Source organism: Periophthalmus magnuspinnatus, chromosome 7 (genome assembly GCF_009829125.3).
Source record: "Periophthalmus magnuspinnatus isolate fPerMag1 chromosome 7, fPerMag1.2.pri, whole genome shotgun sequence".
NCBI lineage: Eukaryota > Metazoa > Chordata > Actinopteri > Gobiiformes > Gobiidae > Periophthalmus > Periophthalmus magnuspinnatus.
In genome coordinates this window covers 27,440,170-27,467,972 of record NC_047132.1, presented here as the reverse complement: position 1 = coordinate 27,467,972, position 27,803 = coordinate 27,440,170, and the positions used below count along the sequence as shown (strand labels likewise).

Genomic DNA, 27,803 nt, shown 5'->3' with positions numbered 1-27,803 from the left:
TAATATGGGCTCTTTAAATCATAACAACAGAGAGTAAGAGGACTACTAGCAAGCTAACAACACCCTTTTACATGTAAGGCATCAGAAACAATAAGAACTATGCCAAAAATATGCATTAATAGATGTAATAATAAACTTAAAACATGCATTCCACTACCAGCCTGTAGCACATAAAATAGTTCATATTTTTGACCTAGCAAAGGTAAAAAAAAAAAAAATAAAAAATTCTATCCAATCCCATGCAACTCAGTATATGCATTTCTACATCATGTTTTACTATATTTCAACCTGCATCAATGTATGTCCACAGCTGTACTGAAAATATAACATAACTGGAGAAAACTGGAAAGAAAGAGTCAAGTCATAGAACGATGCAGGGTGTAATATGGAGGGCTTGTGTGATACCGCAAACAGCAGTCTTATCTATGTTTGCTCAGATAACATCAGCTGACAGAGAGGGGAGCAGGATGCGACCATCGGCAAAGACATCCATCCAAGCCGGGTCATACAACAGCCAGGCCAACCGGACCCAGGGCTAATCCCCTAATGGACGCTATATTTGGATACGTGCATCTATTCTTACATAACACCTCATCCCCCACTGTGCACAAGCAAAACACTGGAAATTAAACTCATGGATAGTGTCATTCAATATGTGCATTGTAATCTGTATCGATTTTAAAACACATAAAGATAATAACAGTAGCATGTTGCACAAAGGAGAGAAGCATTAAATCCTTGTTCTATTTTTCCTCTAAGCTGCAAAAAGAGGTCAAATATTATCAGAGTGCCAACTAATTTCCACAACATGCATATTTCATTAGAAAAAGTCAGAGCTCAAAACTGAGTAAGAAGAGGCGCAATGTAAAAAAGGAGATACTAGAGTTTTAGTTTAAGCAGAGGCATTAGCAGGTTAACTAGCAAACGGTCATAGGTTGACACACATGCTAGTCTGATATTCAGACTATACTATGATACTATGGCAACATATGTGTTAAAGCATGTATTTAAATGTATTAGTTGTTCAGACTAATGTAAATGTGAAATTCACCATACAAAAATATCATTTTGTACAATGTAACTAACCCATATTATGCTATTTTCTGATCTGTTATAATGTTGTTTCCTCATCAAAAATATACCCAGAGTTGTGTTTTGTTTCATTCGCACATATTTAACACAAAAACTTTGCATATTTAGGATGTTCTTCTCTCAGACACTTGTGTGAATGAAACAAAACACAACTCCAGGTACGTTTTAGAGGAAGTAACATTATAATATCGTTTGAAGTTCACAAGTCCATTTTGTGTAATATAGGATCTTTGAATAAACAATATACTCAATATTCAAATTTTGCATATCTTCAAAACAAAATGTATAATATTATCTGCTCATCTCTACATCCTGGTTCTTAAAATGACCATATGTGGTAGATGTGTGGGCTGTGCATTATGTCCAGTTACTATTATATTAGTTAATTGTGCTTTATACATGCAATATTTCCTAATACATCACTAATAACACCATACAGGCATAATATGATTTGCCAGTAATATTACCACTTCAAAGATACTCAAGACTAGCTCCAAAATGGTTTCGCTGGCTCATTTTTTCCTAAGAAGACATTGCTCTGAGAATTGTTTCATTTTTGTCAAATTACTACATTCTACAGATAACAGGTTTTATGCACTTCATCTTTCATTAATCATAACAAACACATTGCATTATGTTATGTTATACAATTAATAATAATGCATATTCACTGAAGCATCATAGTGAGGTTAACTGATCACGGACCAATCCTGTCTGTTTGTACACATCAGTCGCACCTGTCGACCTGCTTGTTTTGCACATTTGGTTTTCAACCCACACAGAACCCCTCGGACTCAGAGTGCCCACTGTAAGTGCCTCTCACTGAAAACAACCTGTTCCAAAGCAACAGCAGAGTACAGTAAACAAGGCAATCACATAAATAAATATAAAATCACAGCTGGTCTGTCATCATGCCCAGCGAGTAGAGATATTAATTCATTATTTTCATTTTCACCATGAGGCAGATTCAAATAGGGGTGTGTGTTTTATCCGTATTTGTGTATCTTTATAAGTGTTTTAAAGCAGACCTATTATGCAAAATTTACTTTTCAGAGCTTTTCCCATGTTGTACTTGTTTCCCATCAACATTTATTCACCCAAAGTTGTATTTGGAGTGATTCATGCAAGTTTGAACAATCTTTAATCGCTTATTTTCAAAATGCCATATTGCACATAAACCCCTGTTTGCCCACTGATCTGTACTTACTTCATTCTCCAGTTTTCTTTGCTTAATCTGTGATACGCGTAGGATTCCGCAGCTTTGCAAAGTCATTTTGGAACAAGTTGAAAGAAATCCGCAATTCGCTTGTGTGATCTGCAGCTACAAATATGAGGAGCCAACAGTTTCACGACTCTTATGATGATGTTTACAGTGACGTCTGCTCTCACTGGGCACTACAGTTTTATGTCAGAAGACTTGTTTCTTTTATTAAGTTGTTTTAGTTGAATAATGCAATTTAAAATGTCCAAATTGTAACATAATGATCTATGGATTATAACTATATAGCAGATACAAGCACTATAGGTCTGGTTTAAAGCTACCATCTGCAATCCTGCTGTATTCAGGGACCAGGTGAGGAGGACAAGTTTCATAACTGCCAACTACAAGTGAGAAAGAAGTAATCAAATAAACTTATAAATGGCTGCTTTAAGAGGTAAATAAAGTCACCCACTTGTTCTAAGAGCTCATACTTCACTATGATTGGTGAAATAATTATGTCATTATATGATTGGTGTTTTTTTTTTAAATTTCAATATTGACAATTTAAAATATAGTTTTGTAATAGTTCTTCCCTGATAAAATCCTTACATTACCCACATAACCATTAAAAATAAATCACAATGTATTTGAAACCAATACAGCCTTGAGTCTGAAGTTTTACAGACTTTGCAACCAACTTTCAAAGAAGTCATGTGAGACAGTGCAACTTGAATATTTGATTTATAAATACACGGTGTGGGTGGTGTCAGCGCAGCAAGCCGTTCGTTAGATCTTGGCTTTAGTATAAACTTGTGAAGAAACATTATGAACCAAGAGCCAATACATAACAAAGCAAAGTAATGTAGAGAACATTACTAGAAGGAGAGGTCAAAGATGTGCAAATACTGTACATTTAGTTTTTTCTGGACTTTATCCCATTCAAAGTTTTGTATTTGAATGCATCATATATACAGGAAATATGTATTGGATGATTTCCTAATAGTCTTAAAATCAGAGCACTGTAATTTTACTTAACAGAAAAGTAAACATATTTAACAAGGTCCAGATTCATACAGTCACACGAGTCAAAATTTACACATCTAAGAAAATATTTGGTCTTCAGGAACACCAAACTGGACTATTCCAGGTCTAAACTTGTGCTTTACCAGTTTTCAAACAAGTACTAAGCCAAATGACAGAAATGGAGATTAAACTGACTCTGCACTGACCTAGAAGTCAATCCAAACTTGTTCCTTTGGTATTTTAAACAGAGCTAAAAAATCGTTACAGTTTTTTTTCTGGGTTTTTGTGACTAAAAGTACAGATAGTTTGCCAATTTATAAAAACTAAATAAATAAAAAGCTCAAATTCCACAACCAATTCTGTCAAAAGGCTAACACCAAATGAAATGTTTTGCCAATATCAACTTGCTGTTTAAATTACGATCATGATCTTATTTCTCCCAAAGCTAAAGCTAACCTGACAGCTAACAAGCCTTGATGCATTGCTCAGATGTTGCAGCAGGAAGTAGTGTCCCTTTGCGAAGATGCAGGCTGTTTCATCATTCACCATTACTGCCACTCACTGCACTAAACAGCTGACTCCCTCAAGAGCCCAATCAAACTCTTTGTATAAACCACAAATGCTTTATCCTCTGCAGCTGCGTGGCTTATGTTTTGTAATACTCTTTCTTAGATATTCCTCTTCGGCTCTCCTCATAAAGCTAAGAAAAATATGCCACAAATACACAACTGGGCTTAAAAACAACACTTAAAACAAGAGTTGCAAGTGTAGACAGCAAGACATATTGATCTGCTAGAATCTGCTTTCTCAAATGCAAAACTCCAGAAAATGCAGGAAAGAGGTTTTTTTTGGGGGGGGGAGTAATCAATGCACACCCGCTCCAAAGACGGCACTGCTCCTGGCTATTACACAAAGGCTCTGTGGGACATGCAGCAAGGGGGATAGAGTGAGGGGAGAGGGGGGCAGGGATGAAGGGACCAGACCAGTGGACCATACCTGTGTAATATAGTGCTGTACTACGCTGCAGAGAAAGATGGAGGGAGGAGAGACCAAACAACCAAACAGACCGGATCGCAAGTGATGTCTTTTGAATTTGGGTTTAAGAAATGATAAATGATATGAAGAATAAGAGAGGATAGAATTAAACAAAAAAAGCAACACTGTCCTTTGAGCATTATGTCTGCACGTGTCTGCCCATGCCATACATACACTATTCGTCTTAAGTTGATCCATGGACTCATCCTAGCGTGCCCTCCCCTCTGCCTCTTCCCTCTGTCTGCCACTTGGTCCAGGCCAGCTGTCGCTCCTCTGCACTGGCTCTGCCTCTGCCCTGCTCATTTAAATAACTCAGACATGTTCCTGGGTCGTACCACTGAAGACAGCGACGGGAGGGGGGGTACTGACAGGACACGGTGGATGATGCAGAGTGAAAGATGTACGGTGTGCTGTTGAAGATCCCCCTCTCTTATATGGGACGGTCCTGGCTGTGTTTTGCTGAAGGGACCATGTGTTTGGGATGTTTGTGTTTGTAAGTGTGTGTGGAAAATTGTGCTTTCTGTGCGATAACGGCTAACATGTCACTAGGCTTGCACTGCAGCTGAATAGCAGCAGCATAGGAGGAATTAAAGGGCCAGCACTGTCCCCGCTGTGAGCAAGATGGACTTTATATAATGCCTTTAAAATGTGTGTGTAAATGTGTGCGTTCACAGCTGTCCTGGTTTGAAGTTTAGTCCTGTCATTTCTTCATATCACTCAGCCTTGAGTCTTGGTCTAGTCCTGGTTTCAAGTCCGGTTTTAACTCCAGAAGTGATGGGTGATACCAGGGATTTTTTTTCTATATTTGATATTACTATGGCACATATTGCAATGTCAATGCTAATAACATGAGTCTTTATTGAAATTCAATTAAACTCTCCACAATAAGGAATTTTACCTTGGCATATATTTTTTCCACTCTATATCCTTACTTTAGCTACTATAACAACAGATCTATTAATACAATTACCCCAAAAATTAAGTTCCGTCTTGGATGTGAGGTGTGTGTGTGCGTCTATTGTTAGAATGATGGTGTAACTCCATGACATGGACAAGGTCTTTACAAATTCCTTTCGTTGTGTCATATCTTACAGTGTATTGTGAATGGCTCTAGTATAACATTGCTCAAGCCAAGAGGCATGTTGGCATGCTCAAATCTGGTCCTATTCTGATTTTGTTTTATCTAAATCTTTAAATAAAAGTTTGAAACTGAAAATAGGTAACTTTGAGTTCTAGCTATTGCCATAGCTAGACCTGCCACAATAATGACTAGATTTATCATTCAGTACAAGAAAGCTGGAATAATATATTTTGGGGCTCAATATTTATCATGAGTACTTTTTCATTAGGTAAAAGTTATTTTAATTCTAATCAGTGGCATAAAGTAATTTCATTATTATCACTTATCTTAATTTTTCTCGGTAGCGCTATATTATGGTTCAAAATGTGTTATCTTGACAGGTCTAGTCATAGCTATTCACATTTTAATATAAAATATTGCATCTTTTGAATGGGAAAAATGTCCTCAAAATGTAGCAGATAACATGATACTGAAACCATCAAAACTGTAAAAAAGTACAGAAATGAAAGGCCACATGCTTAATATGCTGTTTGCAGACTAGTCTCACTCTAGAACATATATAACAGTTGTGATATAAAAAGCAAACACAAATCTACCGGCCAATTTCACATCAACAACACACAGCAATAAGATAAGATCAAGAGCAAAGAGATAAACAAACATATGCATTCAAATGTATCATAGAAACTTTGATCACCAGTATTACTAATGCTGCTGCTCGTACAAATCAGTGGATAAAAAAAGCAGTCAGTATAATGTAGATAGGGTCTGGGCAATTCTTTCCTGGCTGTAAGAGTCCAGTGAAGACTCCCCCTAATGGCAAATAAATGTATGACACATTGTACAGGGCAGTTTATCCTTATTTCCAGGGATTTAGCAAAAGCTTGAAACCAAAATGTTCGTAACAGCTGTTAAGATGAAACCCTCAGGACTTTGCTGACTCATTTTCAGGCCCTTAAATTATCTTCCCTTTTGTCAACTTCCTGTGCTTTAGGCCTAGATACAAATAATTAAACAGAACAAAATGAAAATGAGCCAAAACTATCACAATTGAATGAATATATAATATACAGTGATACTGCTTTTGACCTTTTTTTTTTTTTTTTTTAGTTTAGTTTATTTGAGCTCATAAAACTAGCTTTGTAGCTAAAATTCGGCATATTTACATCTGTTCTATACTGATGTTCATTAATGTGAATTGTCCCTATCAAATAAATAAATACTTGTACGTATGATCTATAGACATTTGGTAAAGCGCATGTTGATATGTGTTTTACATGATCTACAGAAACAATCATAACCATAGGGTTGGGCCCATGGTCGGACCCTCTGCACCATCTTGAGGGCCGCACAATGTAAGATAATAGTATAATAGTATAATATGTGTATGGGTCCCAGGTACTCAGGGCCCCAAGATCAAAAAAGCTAAGAACCCCTATTCTGCAGTTGGCATACATACTCTGCAAATAGACTAAATATGGCGGCACGCACAGACGCAGTGGCCCGGAGTTTATGGGATGCTCCAAACGCAATTTCGTTGTTCTTCTGTGACAATGACTATACATAAATAAATACCAAATACCAAATACCATGTTGAACAATGAACCTGACAGACAGTGTGGGGAGTAATTATATTCTGGTACAGCTACTCTTTCATTTGGTGGTATTCAGAATACAGTGTGTTTTCTAAAATCAAATGAGTATACATGGTGGTACTGGATCACACAGTTTAGGCTTCAAACTGTGCAGTGAAAAAAAACACAAAACACTGCTCTTGTGGTACGTGTGATTTTTCCTTCTCCAGTCAGTGACAGAAAATGCAGAACAAATGGTGAAACAAACATAAAGCTGTTTTTAATCTTATGACACATTTTAAGGGAGGTTTTCAGTATTATTACATTTATTCTTCCCATCTCTGACAAAAATATAACCAAGATAATTAGAAAATAACAAAATAACACTGCAAACAAATATACAGTATCTATACACAAGACAAATGAAGCTTTTTAGGTCATTATATATTAATTAAGTAAAATATAACTAGGCCTGTCACAACAACACATTTTGAAGCTTGGTATATAGCTACAGAGACGCACTGTGTTAAACGATAATATTAAAACTACTTTATGCCACTGATCCAATAACAATAAAGCAAGATAATCCCAGGAACCCATTTTTAAATAGGCAGTTTCATTAAGTATCATGAGCTGCCACAAAGTAATAGCAAAATGAAGCGATAATTTGCCACAGAAGTTACTTTTTCAACCCTCTACAGCTCAGATCTTATCATTTATTAACAAAAATACCCCACATTTCTCAATTTTTACAAAGAAATTATGCACATGATAAATTTTGAGCCCCATAATATATTACTCCAGCTTTCATATATTGAACAATAAGTTGATATAGTAATTATCACGACAGGCCTAAATACAACTAAATAAATACCAAATGTATTACTCTGGAGTATTATTTACCTTCAGTGACTTCTGGAGAGGAGAGAGAAAGCATCAGGAAGCCTTTCAATGTCTATTAATCCACACAGAGTTAAATATGAGCTGCTATATCCAACCCCTGTTCCACCCAAACGCACTCCCAGGACCTATCGACTCCACTGAGTAACACCGAGATCATCACAGTTAAGTGTGCAGGGTTATCACAGTGAGGTGTGTCCGGCACCGATACGAGGAAATCCTAATATCCAGTCAATCATTACCTCCAATTAGTGTCATTATTTAGCAGAGTTCATCACATGTGGGAGTGACACGTCTAAACATTTGACCGGACACGTTTGTATCCGGTCGTTAGGGCATCTGACACAGACTGAGATCCAGTGCGACGTGCAACACTGACGAGGTGTGACAGGACAGAGGAGTGTGTGCAAAGGGCCGTCCATCTGCAGTGTGTTGCACAACTGAACCGGTGCTATAATGGAGCTGTTCTGTTCCAATGTTGTATTAATGAGAGCCAGTCCTATCTATGCCATAAGATAAATGTATGTAAATATATACCATAAAATATAAAACGTGCTAATAAATAACTTGGGCTGGTGGTGTCAGAGTGAAGAGAGTGATCACGTCCCTCCCCTGAAATATCTAAAAGGTAAATTCACAAATGTGTAACTAATGTCTTGTATTACAGCAAAAATAGCCTATAGGAAATTGTGATATCATCTAAAACCAGGCAAAAAATAAAAATAAATAAATGAATAAATACTGGTAAATAATTACGTTTGTTAAAAATCAAGACAGACATTTTTCAGCGCCTTCACTATCACCATTTCCATCTCTACACGTCCAGAGCCAATTCTGATTCATTTAATGCCATGTAATATTCACCATGAAACCTTTGCCCAGTTACTCATAATATAAATGAGAAGTAACGGCGTAAAGTTTAGCTGAGTAATACACATTGCTGCCGTTTCACAAGAACACACTGCACCTGCACTTATATAAGCTACTGCACTTCCACTGGAACTAGATAGAGATTTGTAAATGTATTTTTAGTATTCATCCAGGTATTCAGTACTACAGAATACTGAATACCTGGATGAAAATAACGGAATATTTTTACACAGAGTTGCATTATATTATGGTGTAAAAACAGGATTAAAAATGGTTTTATGTTTGTTTTACTGCAGTGTTTTTTTTGTTTTTACTCACTATTTCTGTGCAGTTTGTGATCAAGTACTGATATATATTCCTTTGATTTTAGAAAAGTAATTGTTTTCTGAACGTCACCAACCAGAACAAAAATATAGTTACTCAAAATTTGCATTCTGAACATTTGTATTTTCAGTACATGTATTTAGTTACTTCCCTGATTAGAGAATATACAATCCGCTACTGAAAAGAAGACATTCCATTTTTATATATATTATGTATAATGTAAATGCATTTAACACCCTTTATAATATAGATCTGTACAAATATGACACGAGATGAATATTATAGTTATGTTTCAGTTGTTTCTTAGGTGTAAGTGCTTCTGGCTGAACGTCATAAAGTAAGTACCACCTGTTCTGTTGACTGTCCTGTGCAGCCCCCGTCACTCACCCCACCTTTTAATCGATGCATTGTTAAGTGAAATTTACACACAATATAACCATATTTTATTCTCGCAAAGAAATCGAACACATTTTGGGTGTAATCACGAACAAAACCTTCAGCCCTCTGCACAGTCATCCTATTGCATGACCACTATCACAACACAGAGGAAAACGTACAAAATTGTCTATACATTTTGTCCTCCAGCTAATTCTGAACTTAAAACTCCATCACCATGGAAACAATCACTCTCCAGCAGCAAAAAAAAGAGAGTCGTCTAATAGTTTTGTGTTGTAGCCGTCTGCTGTTACACAACAACGGTCTGGAAAGGGCGAGGAAGGACACGATGAGTTTATTTCCTTGTTAATTAACAGTGCATTGTGTTAACGTTTATTCATTCGCAATTGACTTAAATTTTTTTATAATCTATCTATAAACCTTGTTGTTATAGGTTCTGTACTGTTTTTAATTATTTGCATTTGTTCACACAGCATGTTTTCATTATTATTCATTATATGTACTGGAGGAATAACCTTCTGTTTCACAAGTAGCACTAGATGTATTTATCACCATAGTCTCCACAAGGCCAGAGCTGTTGAATGCTGTTTACAAACTGGAAGTGAGGTGTGAAAATGCAACCTGCAATGTCCCCACTGAAGGCTACACTAAACGCTGCACAATCATGAAATCTAGGAGCCATAGAAGAAGAAAAAATCTATCTCCACATAAAAAAACCCCCAAACAAATATGTAAAAACAACTGGGTGCTGTAACAGAGACTCACTGAACATCCTCCTGCTTCCTCGTTGAACAGGTTACACATCTGAGTTCTCTAGAATTTAATCAAAGTAAATTTAGCCTGTTAGCCCGCTTCTCATTAAAGCATGGGCATTATGGAAAAAGAGCACACTCTAACTGTTTCCATGGAGTTGTTACTGCGTTGCCCCACAGTATGGCATTAATCTAAACCAAGCAGGTGAGGAAACTATTTTTGAGCAATAAAGACGCCGGTAATTTGATAGAAGCTAGACTGACACGTTAATTGGCATACTGCGGAACATTCCAGGCAAAACAATAGCATCAACAGCAATTTAAGTTTACTTGTACAGTACAGCTTCACATAAAAGTCAACAAAAAAGAAACAAATATACAGATAATATGATACATAGGAAAAAACAATAAAACACCAAGATATCCTGTCTAGCTAGTATTAAATGCCAGGGAGAAGACGTGGGTTTTCAGTCAAGTCTTAAACTGTGATAAAGACTGAGAGGATCTGACCGGCAGAGGGCGCTGTGGTCAGCTGAGCTCGGGGGTTCTGGGTGAAGTACAGGGCTGCGGTAACTCCCTAAAACGAAGAGGACCCATAGAGTACAGACGTTTAAACACGATCAGTGTAGTAAGATCGCTGCAGTAACTTCCTTTTGGTCTAATTGTCCTCATTATGTCAGTTGCCTAGTCCATGAATCATCTCATATTATCATTACATACGTCTAAAGGTCACAGGGTCAGCCGTCTAAGGAGGGACTGGATAGATGGATGTCTAAAGGTGAAATCATTCAGGATATTTGAATGAGCAGGAGTGGTACAGCTGTATACTCTTGCGTACGGTGGAAATGTGTCAAGGTTAAAGCTGAATAAAGTAGTAGCAGTAGTAGTGCAATAAATATTTATAAAACGTGTCTTTATATCTCAGTGGTATATGGACCTATTTATTATTTCAGAACTATGTAGATATTTTCATCTTGCAGAGATTTCATTGCCAAAACAGTTACCGCTCCCTGGTGATGATTTGAAGTGGTTCAACCTGAGAAAAAGCAGCATGGAGCACTTAGATAGGAGCCCGTTGAGTGGGTGGTACCCTAAACTCAACTCTCACAAAAACTGTACTAAAACCTGGTAAATATATGGAGACGCTGCAGAAAACTGGAAAAAGAGCAAGAGGCAGATTGACAGAAGTAGTAAATTCAGTTTGTAATGTGTGAATAACCTTTGCAGTGTGCGACTCATACGTGGCTAGTCTCTCCAACTTTGGCACAAGGCTCAATAGAATAAATCAAAGGCCTAAGATGCTTATTAAAACTATCAAACAGCTGCTAGGGTCGTTTCAGTGATCAATGTTGAGCTCTGAAATTAAAGCGTCAGCCAGTGCACAGTATAATCACGATGTCGAGGTGAGGACGGCAATCAGGCTGTCCATTCATTCCTTATTAATTCAAAGGTAGGCAGATGTAGTGTGTAATGTGTAGTCTTTTCAAGGTTTTTACACTGATGTTAAAGCTGGGTGATATGGTTATACTGATCAATGTTTATTTTATTTTTCAGAATATTAAACAGTGCCATAATAGCAAGATTTGTCTCCTCTCATGTCTGAACTCTGCTCTAAATCACATGCGATAACGATTGGCTTTAAACCTAAATAAAAAAAAGCTCCAATTATACCACTGACAATTTTAAATTTACTTGTAATTCAAATGTAATTAATTGTGCAGAATTAGTTGCCGTTTACACAGGTAGTCTTTGTTTGTATATATGACACAACCAGACCAGAGATGTAGTTCATCTTTGTGATGCAGTCTGACCCATAATCACATTTTTTAAGTTCATCACAAATATGCTACAACAACAGACCTTTAAATGTCTCTATTGAGTTTAAAAGACCTCACAGAAATGAACAGACTGTAAAAGTAATCACATAAGTGCAAGGAGTATCACTTTATAGAAATACTCACTCAAAGATTACACAGCCTTGGAGGGTAGGGTAGTAGTGCTAGTAGCTGCTACAGAAGCCCCAAAAAGACAATTTTCAACTAGCAATGCCAGTGGGTTAACACTCACAGTATGCTAACCTCAAGGTCATACTCAATCAACAGGAGCCTCGAAGAGTCAAAGGATAAAACCACAGCAATCGCAGCAGGGGAAAGTACAGCTGCCCTTCAGGAAAAAAGGGCAAATTATAACTGCAGCCTCAAAGCATCAAAACACAGCAGCCTGAGCAGGTGCGATTTTAGACACATATAGAAACATTTTTGGAGCGTCCCACATTGTATAGTTATTCCTGGTTTAAATGTTCAAAACTTTCCATCATAATAAAACCAGCATCAATTTGCCCTGACATATAGATATACTAAGCAATTCAAATTAGCAATTATTTCTGTCCGAGTTTGTTCACCTGCTTTACATGTTTTGACTACTTCCTGGAGCCTTCCTCAGAAGAGTCACATGATCGTGTGGTGACATGTCTTGTTTGCTGCTTACATGGTTTTGCCCGACAGCAGTAGTAGTAGTAGCATAAATCATGACGAGGGAGCGTACACCTTATCACACACGGGATGCAGTCCTGGAGAAGGCATCAGACAGTAGGGGGCGTATGCTTCCTCTACTGTCTGACGCTGTCACTACACCATCACGTGGTGCTTCTGAGGAAGCCAACAGGAAGCAACTGAAAAATGTAAACAGGTCAACAAAAGCTCCTATCTAACAAAAACAATCACTAATTCTAAGTTTGAAACTGAAGATAGAATTAAATTTGACCAAAAACACTAAGTAGTTCATTATATACTTGCTAGTGTTTGTAAGATGCTTGTTAATGTTTTATTCTGTATGACTGGACTGAACAAGTTTTTCTATTTTCTTAATTTTCTTCACAGTTTTTTTTTTTTTTTTTTGCATCATATGGAGGCTATTTGGCATCATCATCATCATCATCATCATCATCATCATCATCATCAATAAATGCTTTATAAACATTTACCAACACCTGAATAACTCTTAACAACCACTTACCACTCAGTTTAATAATTAATATGTAGTCCCTAAAATAAAGTGAAAGTCATAACATTTTATTTATTCCGCTGAACATAAAACTGCTCTATAGTTGTTAAATACTTTTTTCCAAATGTGTGGGATCATTGTATCACATCCTCACAGCTTGTTTCCATGTTTTCAAAGCACAATTTGCTGTAAACAGTTTAGCCCTAACTTGACAAATGGCCTTTTCCGAACACAAAAGAGGATGCGTCACCAAAATGTCGCCTCTGCTTAGTCAAATGTTTCGCAGACACAACACACACAGGTTGTCTGGAGCCACTGCAGGACGATATTAAAGCTCAGGGCCTTTGTAAACGAAGTCTGTCTGGTTTTGATATGAACCAGTCAAAGGCGGTGACTCTGCAGTGACTTTGGTAATAGGCACTTTCTCTTCTAAGTGTCAAATCAGTGCAATCACAGAAGACGCTCTGATAATGGGGAGGACAGAGGAGACCGAGAATCGATTTGTGGTTTCAGTAATCACCACTTTGCCTACTCCGCACCAAATGTGTTCTCAACAGAAGCCAGAATGTAGTAGAAACAAAATGGTTGGCTTATGTAACAGATATTGACCAATGTTATCTGCAAATATTGACTCAGGGGTCCAGCTTTACAACCACGAAAAGCTGAATTATTTATGTGTTTTTACAGTAATGGTCTATAATGGGTCACAGGAGTGTTTTTTTGAGAACAACTAAGGAATACATTTGTTTACTAGACAAACAGCTCATCAGTTCATTTCTCTCACTTAAATTTTCTGCAAAACTCTGTAGGGATGATGCCAGTAAAAATACTTCACTCTGCAATATTTACACAGTACATTTTTATTTTTACAAAGTCACAAATTTCAGATTAGTTATCCCCATCCCCACTAATAACAACTTATAATTTTTTAAGAATTTTCGCAAGCTCCTCCCAATATCTTTTGGAATCTGCATATCAAGATACTGCAAGGCACGATCTGGAACACTCATAACATATTTCTACTGGAAAAGAGCTAATTGCAAGTACATTTTTATTTATTTTGTATTTATTTATCTGCAATTAATTTGAAATCTCACGTTAGACAGGACCAGCTAGTTAATCTAAACTCCACTGCTCATGGAATTTCAATTTGCACTACTGACAAATGATGCTGCACTCAAACTAATAGTATTACGTCACAGGGTCATCCCGCCCTCTGTCCTTTGTATTTCAGATAAAAGATTATGTTTAGTGAGCATGCATCACACTGCTGACTAATCCTCTCATTCAGTCAGGGATCAGGTCCTGAGGTACCAACCTACACACTCCATAGACCTGAGAACCTAATGGCACGTACTATAAAATACACTGTCATCATTGTCTCCACAGTGAGGACTGATTCATGCTGGAATATGTCTTCATAGTACGCGGGGGATAATGAAGTAATGGTTTTTAGCTGTTTATGCCATGTTGAGGTATAAAAATACACAATCTATATTATGCACTTGACTTAGAACGTGCATTGTAAACGTATCAGGAGATATTAAAATGAAAACACAAAGATGGGATGGTCTATAAATACATTCCCTTAAGCCTGACAGACCATAATAATTAAAATAATTCTTATCTTCTTTCTTTTTTTTTTTTGCCCCAAGTAATTTAATTGTTTGCACTGTAATGACCTAATTATTCAAGCTTGGATAATTTCCTGATGAAGCGTATTCCTTGGGTAAATCTCAAGGTTAACAATGTCAGTTTTAATTAATTTCACATTTTAATTATACTTTCTTGGTTTAAGATGTGATCTAAAAGCCCAAGACAATCAACAGGTTTCATCCTCCCCCAGAAATTAGAATTGAAAAAAAAAAGAAAAAAAGTAGCATTTTCTTTTAATTTCAAGTCTATACATTCTATAAACGGCATATGCTGAGTAAGTAGCAGATTGTATTATTAGTCTGTTACACAGGCACTTGCAGGGTACTCACTCACCTGTGCTAGTGGTGTACTGCAGACTCCCGCGCTTCTTAAAGGGGGAGAGGGGCTTGTTTTTGACCCCTGCGCTGCTCATCCCGGGGGGCAGACTGGATGACATGATGTTCTGAAGTCGTACGGTTCAGTTCAGCCTCTTCAAATTGACAAGAAAACAGAAGAGAGAAGATGCGTGAGTCAAGGCTGCAGAGGATGCTGTAAGGAGCGGTGGAAGGATGCACAGATACAATCAGATCAAAGGAGAGATGGAGGAGGTGGAGGAGAGGCGTGGAGATGGAGAGATCTGGAGGAAGGATAGAGAGCGGAATAAGTGCCGTGCGACGTGCCTTAGAGCAGGGGTTCCCACACTGGCGACTCCAACGTGGGGCTGCATCCCTCTGCAGAGGAACAGGCCCCGCCCCCGTGAAACACCCTCATGTAGAGCTGCGGCGATGGGGGGAGGAGGAGGAGGACAGAGGGAGTGAGGGAGAGGGTGAGAATGGAGGGGTGAGGCTTCCCCATAACGCCACACTATAAAGGCACACTCGGCATGCCAAAGCTGTAGGAGACCCGCCGCAACGGGGACACATGGAGCCTGCTGCTGTTGCCATGACAACCACAGATCTGGCGAATCACAGAGAAGAAAAGTTGTGATGAACGTGGGAATGAAACAGTTAAAGTAGGCTTAGTGCGAGAGTATTCAAGAGTCAAATATTGTGTCGCCTGTGACCCTATGTCCAACCTGCAACTGTCCTGTACCCCGCCGAAGGCCCAAAGTAGGCTTATGGTATACAATATCCTCTGAAAAAAAATAATAAGAGGAAAGAAAGAGGAATGACCTGGTCTACACACACAAGTAGCATAAAAAATAACAATTATTCATCTGTTTCACATGAAGTCCAATTTCCACTTGGTGTTAGGTTCTTCCATTAATTAGGTCGACATTACAGACAATATTTTTTCCCCTTTTTTTTTTTTACTTAACATTGGTGAATCAAAGAACAAACATTGATTTTCTAGCTTTGTAAAGAACAAGAATAGCCTTTACCAGGGACATTAAGCATTTGTTAGCTGTTAAACTACAGTGAGCCCATTATTATGACCTGAAGAAGACAGTGAACTAGCGCCCTCTAGTGAAGACATGGTGAATGTGAAAAATGTGTTCATGGGAAAGCCTTTTTAAAAGAACTACTGCATGCTTCTGTGGCATGCAAGGTCCTCTTCAGTTCTTTTCATACTTGATGTCAACAATTTCAGAACAACTGCATTAGATTAGAAATTAAAATAATGTCATAATAGTGGAATAGTGTCATAACATTAAGTTAAATAGATGACGGCCTCCAATTACCTCTAAATGGTTAGAATTTGAAAAACCTTTATATGCGATGATAACTATTTTAAAAAAAAGAAAAAAGTGTATGTAATGTAATGTGCAATAACAAAAATAAGAAATATGTGAATAACAGTAATAAAAAGCTTCCATAAACAGAATGTGCGTGCACTGAAGCACAGAACATGAGTGATAGGTCCATAACTTTCTCCAGGTTGTAATGTGACAGACTGGCAGCACTCCTCCACACTGACGTCTTAATCTGATCAATCCTTTTTAACCGGGTTTCCCTGTCCACTATGGGAAAGTCACATCTAAACTTGCACCACTGATCAACGACTTAAAAAAAAAAGTTCTTCTTATTTACAACACAATTCAGACACATTGAGTATTTAAAGTTGCACTCTCTGGGCTCTGTCACCTACTTGTTTCCATGAGATAATATTATATTGTTTTGCCAAGAAGTAATAAATAAATTCAATTAAAATTTCAATTACAGGTGCTCAAAATACCTGGAAAAACATGCACTCTTACTTTGAGCGGGGACGCCTCTATTCAGACCTGACCCATAACTACAGTAGGTCTGTTGGCATCAACTGATTGTCTCCATGATTATAGATAAAATAATATAAATAAAAGTATAATATCATACTGTGGCAAAGCATAACATCTCCATGAAGACAAGCAGGTGGCGTACCATCCAAAAAGTAGCCCCCCTTTAAAAAGTGAAGAAAAAGAAGTGAAATCATAGAGAATAATAGTTTTCTTTTTTATGTATTAGTATTGTTTATTTGTTTACCATGGAGTCTTTAAAAGCTCTTCTCAAATAACATGTGGATTGGATTTAATACATAGTAATCCAGGGATTTGTTCATTCATTTGTTTCTTCTCACTTATTTCTTTTACGCCAAAATCATAAAAAAAATTTGAAATTGCAACATCTTATATTCCCAACCGGTCCATCACCAAGTTCACTCAACATGATTCTGACTTAAATTTAATCAGAGCAATAGTAAAACAGTATTAAATGTATACTGTGCCTCCAGCCTGTGTGTTAAGAACCTGTCGGAGGAGTGGCTCTGGATCTGTGTGTAATCCCTTTAACAGAGGATCAGGAGGGACAGGCCTGAGCAGAGTAGGTCTGCACCATCCTCACTTCTAATGAGATTGGCCCAACAGCACTAGTACCCTCTCAATTAACCCGCTTGGAGGTTTGTGGATTGTGATGCTCTATGCTTCAACATTTACAACTATTACTGCAAGATACAAAAATACTGGCCAGTGCAAAGGATTACTGTTATGGCTTTAATAATGTACATGACAGGTGAAATGGATTTGTAAAACACTCACTCTGTGCAAACATCCGCAGACATAGTATTTTGCATTATAGTATTCACATATTCATCTGACTGTGCTCCGCTCTGTGTCTGTCAATCCTGTATATGCCGCTGAGCCTATTTGACTGTGACGTCACTCAAGCAGATCTAGTGCTGTCTGGACACAAGAAGGACACTGTTCACCTTCTGCTCAAACGCAAAACTGAGATGGAATTTATCTTATGCTTCACAGAAGGATCATCCACTAGAGAAAACTTACCATTTTCATTAAATATTGACCTAAAATGTGGTCCAAAAACAGTGGTGAAGTGGAGAAGGTTAAGAGTCGGTGTCAGTCTGCAGAGTAGCTGTGGCTAACCAAGTAGCTTATCACCAGTAAGAGTGAATGAATAATACCGACAGAGAAGCACTTTGAGAGCCTCACAATCGCAGAGCCTGTAAAGCAGTGTTTTTCAATGAGACACATGAGCACTTGTCGGGGGCTACCTGGAATGGTTTCAGATTTAAAAGAAACATGGCACTGAATTATATTTGAATGTAATGTTTGTTGTACATTTTAAATCTTTGAGAATGTTTCCGTTGGATTTTAGCATGCACGCTATTAAAACAAGAAAATATAATGGCAATGTACTAGTAAACAGATTTATTTTTTACAAAAGGAACTCATGCTTTTGTATGCATTATTATTATTATAGCAAGTATTTTATTCCACAATGCATTTCCAAATATTAAAAAAATCTGTTGATAAAGATTAGGCAAAGGCATTGGTTCAATTGGCCTTTGCTGACACTGGTGAAACTCCATGTCCTAAATGAACCAGTGTGACTGTGGAGTGGGCCAGAAGAGAGGAGGACAGTCCAGGACCACCGCTTTGATGGAGCACAAAGATCAACCCTGGACAATAACACACAGATGCTATAGGGCCAAGGATCAATTCAGGTGTGGTGGGTTGAATAGTGAGTCAATATTATGTAATGACACATTTAGGTCGCGTTAACAGGAAGACCCTCTGAAGAGAGCGCTGCAGTGACTTTATTTAGCTGCTAACACACCACTTGGATTAAATTGACTTAGCTCTAAGTAGTTTACGGGGCCTTAATGCCTGCCTCTCTGTGTCCATGTGATGAACCATCAAGAGTCAATCAGTCAGTGTATATTCATATTATTTATGTGGGCTCCATCAGTGCAGTAGAGACAGCTTAACTCACAAATGTCCTTGACTTAAGCAAATCAAGGACATTTGTGTGGCTATGACCATACTAAGACTCTGTGAACGTGAACATCAGTGGAAATGCCCAAACTAAAGCTAAAAGCACCAATAAGAAATGAAGAGCAGTCACGGACTCTCACTGGGCCTTTACCTATGCGATGCTCATCATTCATGATTGGCCCCTAAAGACTAATCAGATTGACTGGCCAATCAGGAAGAGACACCCTTTAAGTCAGAGCTTTAAGTCCAGGGAGTTATATAGGGAGGAAAGCGCTGAATTGAATTACAACTCAAAGGGGTCGCAACAGATCACCTAAGTGAAAGGCCACAAGCTCGAAAGGCTCAAGCTCCTCCTTCACAAGCTCCTTCCGCTCGGAAATCGCCTTTCGAAGCGATTAGTGCTTCACCCAGATTCTCTGCAGCTGCTGGCAGACAATTGTCAAAATTTCGATCCTAGAGGACCTCGAGTTTGCAGAGGAAGAGATGGGAGCAGGAGCAAGTGCGGAGGATAAAAAATCCAAGGAGTTGGAAAAACAACTCCAGGAGGATGCAGACAAGGACTCGAAAACTGTCAAGTTATTGCTGCTTGGTGAGTGGACGTTTTGCTTCCTTTTGGTGAAGTGTAGTAGATATAGTGAAGGTACAACAACAATCCAAATTTGTGCTCTGCATCTGGACCAAAGTCACTGGTTATGGACAGACTTCAGGTGCACAAATGCACCACTGAAGTTAACAGGTGAGAGAGTTTCAGATGGAACACTCCAGAACTTTAAAGTGGTCTGGGTTTCCTAATGGCATGGTGTGTGTCTGAGTTTTAGTTCATTATTGAGGCAGACAACCTCACACCGACTCTAGGTTCATTAGTTAGAGTCATCTGAAGCATACTTTATCACTCCTGGATAAGAGCCATGAAAGTAGCTTTAACCAGCTCAGGGCCAGCTGCCTGATGGAAGATATGCTCAGATTAAGTTAACATCCATCTTAAAAACAGGGCATTAGTTTATTGATTTTCATGAAATAAGACATGGAGACTGTTAAGTAACAGGAAGAGGCTCAAGGTGGCCTCTTCATGGTCCTGTCTGAGACATTTACAGGAGTTTAACTACAAGAATCAAAAGCAGCTGTCTGGGCTAGCTATGCAGTTTTGTGCTATTTAGTGTACATTATGTGCTTGTATGTGCAGTGTTTACTGATCAACAAAACATTTTTGTATGGCACACAATAAGTTTACCTCAAAGGAGTTTTTATGCAATTTATGCAGAAAGACAAATATAAACAAACTGAAACCACAAATTATGTTAATTTTGGGCACTTTCTTTAGTGACTTTTCAGTTGTGATAGAAGGACGTTGGTGCTTAAGAGATCATAGCCTTTGGTCTAAATGAATCACAGCACAGTGGTGATATGTCAATCCGATTAGCCATAACAGGTTTACAGCCGATCTCCCTGAGCTCTGCCCTGATCCCTCCTGTGCACAAAACACTGAATAAATAAATTACATTATGTTTATGTTATGTTTTCTTGAACATTAACGTTTATTAATTTAACCAGGAAAAGTTCCACTGAGATTCTCATTTTCAGAGGTGTACTAGCCCCAGAGCGGAGCCTATATTGTGTATATTGTGTTTTTACTGGAGGGAAATCAGAGCACCCAGAAAAAAAGTACACAGACACAGGGAGAACATGCAAACTCCAAACAGAAAGGCCTCAAGCTGCCTGGGAGTCAAACCCAGGACCTTCTTGCTCTTAAAATTTGCAATAGATTAAGTTGCTGATGCATAGTAACAGTTTCACAACTGGGAATAAAACAGTTCATTTGTGGATTGCCAAATAAGGTCAAAAAGCAAACATGACATTATTTAAAAGCAATGGCATGATCATCTGTCAACAGATTAGATGCAAGATACATAGAATAAAAGTCCTTTTAAATGTTCCCAAATGTAATCTTGTGTTTGGAAAGTAGTTAACCGCCACTTATGAATCTACTGCTACAATTTACTTCAGGTACTTTCATCCTTAAGAATAGTATATAACTCCATAGTCAAAAATGGTTACACAGTTATATAGTTATATAGGTTACACACTTGTATATATAGGATGAATATCAGATGGTGATGTCCGCAGCTGGCACTATTGGTAAAGCATATTAAAAAAATAATATATGACCAAAAACAACTAGAGTGAAACCATTAGGGCCAGGTCTGTGCTGCTCTGCTGTCATTTAGGGCTCACAGTAATAGGACTAAGACTTTCTCTGTCTAAAGGGTTGAACAGGGCCACGAAGCACTGAACCATAAGTCTGAGCTAAGCGCCTGCAGCTTTGGGCCTGTCTGTGACGTTAACGGAAGGAGTTTAACGGAGGGTTAGCACACTGCTCAAAAATAACTGTCTGTGTATAGATAATAAACAAACATGAAACATAAAAGTTCCATTGGATATTTAATATTCTAAGGATTTGTGACACTTTGAACTATATCTATGAAGACTGGTGGTGGAATTCAGGGTGTCTGCAAACACCACCTGTTTTATGCCATTGCCCTTTGTGAAGATTCAGACTGAAATCTCAGTATGAAAAAAGCATCTCTTATATGTTGTGTTATTTCAGTCAGTTGTCATTCCATATCTTCACTGAGCATATAATGTATAGTATTTTTGTATATTATATATTATATATATAGGCCTATATGATTTAGCCTGGAGGAGCACCTCCTCCTGCTTGTTTCCATGGAAATGTTGTTCCTTTAGCTATAATCCACAGTATGGCAAAAACGTATCTATCTCCATGGAAAATGTTTCGATATGATTTTAAACTTCTGTTTCCATGGAATCATACAGCTGACCTTCCACGTCCAGAAAGTGAATTAATGTATCTTTAAAAAGGGACTGCTTGCAATATACATAGGGGACATATACCCTATATAAATGCTGGCGTTGTAATATATGCCACTCATACTTAATAACTCATCATGTGGCAAAATAAAGTATAAGCCTACTTAGTAGTACTTCTACAGTGTATTTATAGTGTAAAAAGTCTAAAAACAACTGCGTGTTTTGAAAAATATAACTTCCCTTCATAATTCTTACTGAGTTGAATGTCAAAAGTGTAAACAAATATCATACCTTTGCCTTGTGTTTCTTGCAGGCGCTGGTGAGTCAGGGAAGAGCACCATCGTCAAACAGATGAAGTAAGTTTATGGGAGTGCACGCGCTCAATGCTGCTCTCCAGGTCACGGGGCGTGGGTCATTGGTCAGTGGATTTCAGGGTCCCTGTAATTTTTTATCCAGAGTTCAGTTTTGACCGGGCCATGCTCCCGCAGGATGTGTCCGCTGTCAGACACTTGATTTGAGTTGTGGATATTGTGTCTGCCAAGACAAAACTCACCACCAGAGGGCAGTGTGAGCCGGTGTCATTTTAGTCATTGAAGACATGACGTGCACCCGTATAGCTCTCAAACTGGGCATAGTCATTTTGATTCGTAATAATAATAATAGACCAAAGGTGTGGATTATAATAAAGCCGAAGACATGTAAATATTGAGTCAAGTATGTTCGCCCTTGTCCAAATATACTTTGCCTTTTCATTTACTAAGAACACCTGGTTCTATAATTACTACTATGGGCTGCTACTCCTCTCGGACATGTTTTTTCACTAATTGAGCTAATAACACCTGGTCTTCCTCCATAGTCTCTCTGTGTGTAGGCTGACGTGCCTCTAGCAGCAGTGTCCTACACATATCAAGAGAGTTCAAAGAAAATTAAATGAGGAAACCTGCTCACAATAGTGGCATTACCATAATGTCCCATTATAACCCGGCCTACATAACTTTATAAGTTTGATAGTTTGCCTGATATAAACGTCCCTCTGCTCTGTGTGTCCAGAATTCTGCATCAGGGAGGTTACACAAAGGAGGAGCAGCTGGAGTTCAGGGCCGTGATCTACGGCAACATTCTGCAGTCTGCTCTGGCCATCATCAGAGGCATGGAAATGCTGGACATCAACTTCGGCTCCCCCTCTGGACAGGTCTCCAATTACACCTATCAAAGATGAACGCCAGACAGACATTATTAGGCCCTAACACAATTTAGCCATGATTTAAGAGGTTTAATTTAGCTGACGTATGTTGTGGCCTGCAGGAGGATGCACAGAAGCTGCAGAACTTGTCAGACTCTATTGAAGAAGGCACAATGCCCGCTGAGCTCGCTGACGTCATCCAGAAACTGTGGAGCGACTCTGGGGTGCAGGCTGGCTTCGAGAGAGCTGCTGAGTACCAACTGAACGACTCTGCCGGATAGTGAGTGCCCATTCAAGTCCCCATTATAATATGGTTGAATATGCACACGTTACAACAGGCCTAAAATGTAACAATTAGGTGCCTATTTGTCATCTGTGTCGAAGTTGTTGTTTTTGGGTTACTGTATTATTCATTATTAGATATGTAACTATTACAATGCATACACTTTTTTTTTTTTTTTACAGCTGCAATATAAAGAAGCACCAATATAAATTACCCCTTTCTTTCTTTTTTCATCTCCATAGCTACCTCAACGAGCTGGACCGAATCCGCAAGCCCGACTACATGCCTACTGAACAGGACGTGCTACGATCTCGAGTCAAAACCACTGGTATCATTGAAGAACAGTTCTCCTGCAAAGAGTTGCACTTCAGGTCTGTATTAATGTGTCAGTAGTTCAGTAGTGCATGCAGGTGTTGTGTCCTTGTGCAAGGCAAATTGCCTTTGCTGTATCTCGTGCTTGGATTCAGAGTCATCACCACTTTGTTTTGAGTTTTATTTGAGCATTTGATATGTCATGATTTCAGACAAGATGTCTTTAGTGATTTTGGGAAATGTGAGGATATATAATTGATAATAACAGACACAAGAATGCTGGTTTGATAAATCTTACTCTATGATCTGAAACTGACCATGAGTATGACGTTGCAGGATGTTCGATGTCGGAGGTCAGAGGTCAGAGAGGAAGAAGTGGATCCATTGTTTTGAGGGTGTCACTTGTATCATCTTCTGTGGAGCTCTCAGTGCATATGACATGGTGCTGGTAGAGGATGACGAAGTGGTGAGTCTGGCCACAGCAACAACACAACTGTACAGTAGTATAGTATATAGTATATCTATACATATAATATGTATACTGCTATAGCATAACTGCTCTAACTAACAGCTGTGTGTTCTCTGCAGAACCGCATGCACGAGTCGCTCCATCTATTCAACAGTATTTGCAACCACAGATTCTTTGCACTGACTTCCATCGTGCTCTTCCTCAACAAGAAGGATCTGTTTGAGGAAAAGATCAAGAAGGTTCACCTGAGCATCTGCTTCCCAGACTATGATGGTGAGGACTATGGTCCCTTCGATATATGTGAATGGGAAAGTTGTGGTTAGACTTGAAGAGCTATTTGAGACATGTATGTATGCCTGAAGTAGTGGAAAAACTTCTATCTTCTGTTTTATCTTGGGCTTTTACTTGGGCCTAGACGTAAGCCTTATTTTCTTTAAGTGTAGTGAAAATTTCAAGACCTCTAAAAGCATCAGAGCAATATTTATGTGTTCAGGGTGGTTTTAAAGCACTGCTTGAGTGGTTAAGGAGTCAAAATGGTCACTGTGTTCTCTCACTCACATTAACATTTCTTTACAAAGCACCTAGAATGGTTAGAATATGGATTTTTTTTTTTATATCCATCTTGCTGCTGTGGCAATAATTAATATTTGCAGATATTAAGATTTTTAAATGCTTAGCAAGCCCCACAAATGTATGTTAATTTTTTGTGGACAAATTAACATTTTACCTTTATAAAAGTGAAAATGTATTTATCTCAGGTTTAAAAAAATGATTTATTGCATGACTGCGTAAACATACAGCCACCTTCTTATTGTTATTGCTCTTCTACTTTCATCTGTTCAAATAGACAAATGAGTCACTAGGACATTTTCAACATAATACAATATTGGAACCTATATATCTCCCATACCTAAAGCAAGCGTTGGAAAAACATGTTGATGACATAGTTTGAGACAAAATTATAGATGGTAGATGTTTTTCCGGTTGGCAATAAGTATTTAACTTTTATGTTGATCATTTGTCTGCAGGACCCAACACGTACGACGACGCCAGCAACTACATCAAGACACAGTTTTTGGAGCTGAACATGAAGAAAGGTGTGAAAGAAATCTACTCCCACTTGACCTGTGCCACAGACACCAAGAACGTGGAGATTGTGTTCAATGCTGTGACAGATATCATCATCAAAGAAAACCTAAAAGACTGTGGTCTTTTCTGAGCAGCCCCACACAAAAGAGGTGAGCTCCAGACTCCTGTTGCCTTTGTTATAGTCACTGGGACGGAGAACCCAGCTGGGACCAAGACTCCCATTTCAAACCACCAAACCCTGGCCAGATCTGACCGCGTGTTGCCTGGAGACAGCTTGTGTCCATAAAAACGTAACAGAAAAATATGGTTTTATCTGAGTCTCTGTCAATTATAAACCTTGAGGAAAGTTTGGAGAGGTTTATTGATGTTCATAACTATCATCAATGTAAGTTTTTATAAGCAGTCAAGATGATACTAAAGCCATTCATTGAACCTTAGTTGCAAATTCTAAATATTTTAAGTTTGGTCGCTTCCTTCTTGTTGAGAAATTCTGGGTAGAGGAAGTTGGCAATGTAATTACATTTTAGGACAATAACTGTAGGGATATAGGAGAAGTTCATTTATTCATCACAAAAATCAGAATCAGAATCAGAATCACTTTTATTGATCCCCGAAGGGAAATTCTCTTAGTTAACAGATGCCACAACCACAGGATAGAATTAAGAATAAAAATAAAAAGTCATTTAAATAAGAATAAAATTTGTGCAATAAGAATAAAGTGTCATACAATAAGGACTGATAAAGTGTCATAAAAAAGGACCGATTCAACATTATGCACAAAGTTGGTATGACTCATTTCTGAAGTGTCCGCAGAACGACCTTGCACTTAAGCAGTAAAAGCTACATATGACTAATTCTTGTATTTTTTTTCTTTTTTTTCCCAGAAGTTTCTATCCAACCTTAGCCCCTCACATATTGGCATTAAAGCAGAAGTGTACTGATGGGGTGTGGAGGTTTGTGCTTGCCAATTCTTGCTCCATCTCCAAATGGCATCTTCCTGGGCCCCAACACCTCAAAATCTGTGGACACATACCCCAAAGCTGCTTGAACAAGTGAATAAATTAGACACATGTCCTCATTGATTCCCTTTGACTACTGTGTTGTGAGTATTATTTACAATTGAAACTAAAAAATGTAATAAAAACAATAAAACTTGGGGAATAATATGATAATTTGACTAGCAGCATTGCATTTCTTTCTCTTTTGTTTTTGAGTGCAGTAGTTTTTGTGGTCTTGATATCAAAGCTGTATAAAGTTGCTGTGTAAATATGCCTGATATGCCCAGTGCTCGCAGAATATCCAGAATACAATTACAACCCAATCATTGTACATGTATCTATCCAAATAGTGTTGATGTAATGTTTTCACTTTAATTTTAAATTTCAAGTCAAACATGGTAGTAATCTTTGTACATAAGAGTAGAGGATTTTATTTTGAAAGATAAATCATTAATGTGTATGAGAAAGAAGGGGACATTAGAGGATGGATGTTTTATTTAAAAATTTGAATGAAAATGACAAGTTTGTCCTTTCTTATGAAATTTAGAGGCATGAAATAAAGATGCATTAACTTCACATTGTTCCTGTGTGTATGTGTTGTGTGTAACAGTGTGTGCATAAAAGGTTGTTTTCGCGAGCCTGGAGTGTCCAAATTTTAGAGTTTGAATTAAAACAATCTGATAGAAAATGCAAAGCGATAAAGATTGATCAATTCTGTAACACCAGCACCAAGAAAGTTGTCTCCTCTTGAAACCTGTTAACAACCTAAGGCACTTTGCAATGGAACTCATTTGGATAGTTGAGAGACTGCACAGACAATGTAATCTTCTTGTGATAACTCTAACAATATTATATTTTATTAGTTTATTATTAATCTTAACTGCTCAATGCTTGTCTTTTTGACAAACATGGATGCTCCGTGTAAATGGGACAGTGTGGCATCATCGCATTTGTTTGGGTCCATGGACATAAACAGCAGAAACAGGGACTTCATCTGAAACTCCTGAGACAAATCAGGGGAGAGAAATGGTTTTGTACTAAATAATATCCAGGAGTTTAACTATTTTTCAACCACAAATAATGACAAGAGACAGGTTTATTGGCTATAAACCAGGTCAAAACCTCTTAATGTAGCAGCAGATTATACCACAGAATTTCTCTCTGTCCTCAATGATCTCACACTTGAGAAAGTTGTGATATTGTGTGAATGTGAGAACTTGGGCCAGACAAAATTTCTATTACAAATCTGCCTTTTAGATGAGACATGCAGTGACACTGTATATATGATATACATATATTTAGTTAAAAATAAGACTTGACCTCCTGTATGAGCTCAACATCAGGACAGGCCTAAAGCAGCTCATTGTTGACATGTCTGATCTGTGAGGTTAGAAGGAAATATATGGAGATATATGGAAAAATCTAAACTATAAAGGCATTGACAGCAGAATCAACAGGACAGTACTTCATCAGTTCAGCAGGATTAGAGAGACCACAGTGTGAAGACTGGACCTGAGGCAAAGTCAGCAGCAGTTTTGATGTAA

The 27,803-nt window shown here is 38.0% G+C and overlaps 2 protein-coding genes across 8 annotated transcripts in view; one reads left to right on the top strand and one right to left on the bottom strand.

Annotated features, from left to right (window-relative positions):
* The window catches only part of ampd2b (adenosine monophosphate deaminase 2b), a 31,928-nt gene extending 16,307 nt beyond the window's left edge, over positions 1-15,621 (bottom strand). For 2 of the 7 annotated variants that reach the window (XM_033969890.2, XM_033969891.2), the window contains exon 1: positions 15,241-15,547. In XM_033969890.2, the coding sequence (XP_033825781.2) occupies positions 15,241-15,343 (103 nt within the window). In that variant the 5' untranslated portion in view covers positions 15,344-15,547. Of the gene's footprint in view, positions 1-4,525; positions 4,615-7,909; positions 8,027-15,240 lie in introns of those variants that run through there. The other 5 variants (XM_033969892.2, XM_055223065.1, XM_055223066.1 and 2 more) reach the window with 3 other exon arrangements.
* A 3,779-nt stretch (positions 15,622-19,400) lies between these two features.
* On the top strand, positions 19,401-26,815 carry gnat2 (guanine nucleotide binding protein (G protein), alpha transducing activity polypeptide 2). Its single transcript, XM_055222949.1, has 9 exons — positions 19,401-19,685; positions 22,239-22,281; positions 22,976-23,117; positions 23,231-23,388; positions 23,634-23,762; positions 24,040-24,169; positions 24,292-24,445; positions 25,201-25,410; positions 26,146-26,815. The coding sequence occupies exons 1-8, from the start codon at positions 19,580-19,582 to the stop codon at positions 25,389-25,391; spliced, it is 1,053 nt and encodes a 350-aa protein (XP_055078924.1). The 5' UTR covers positions 19,401-19,579; the 3' UTR covers positions 25,392-25,410; positions 26,146-26,815.
* The last annotated feature ends 988 nt before the right edge of the window (positions 26,816-27,803 follow it).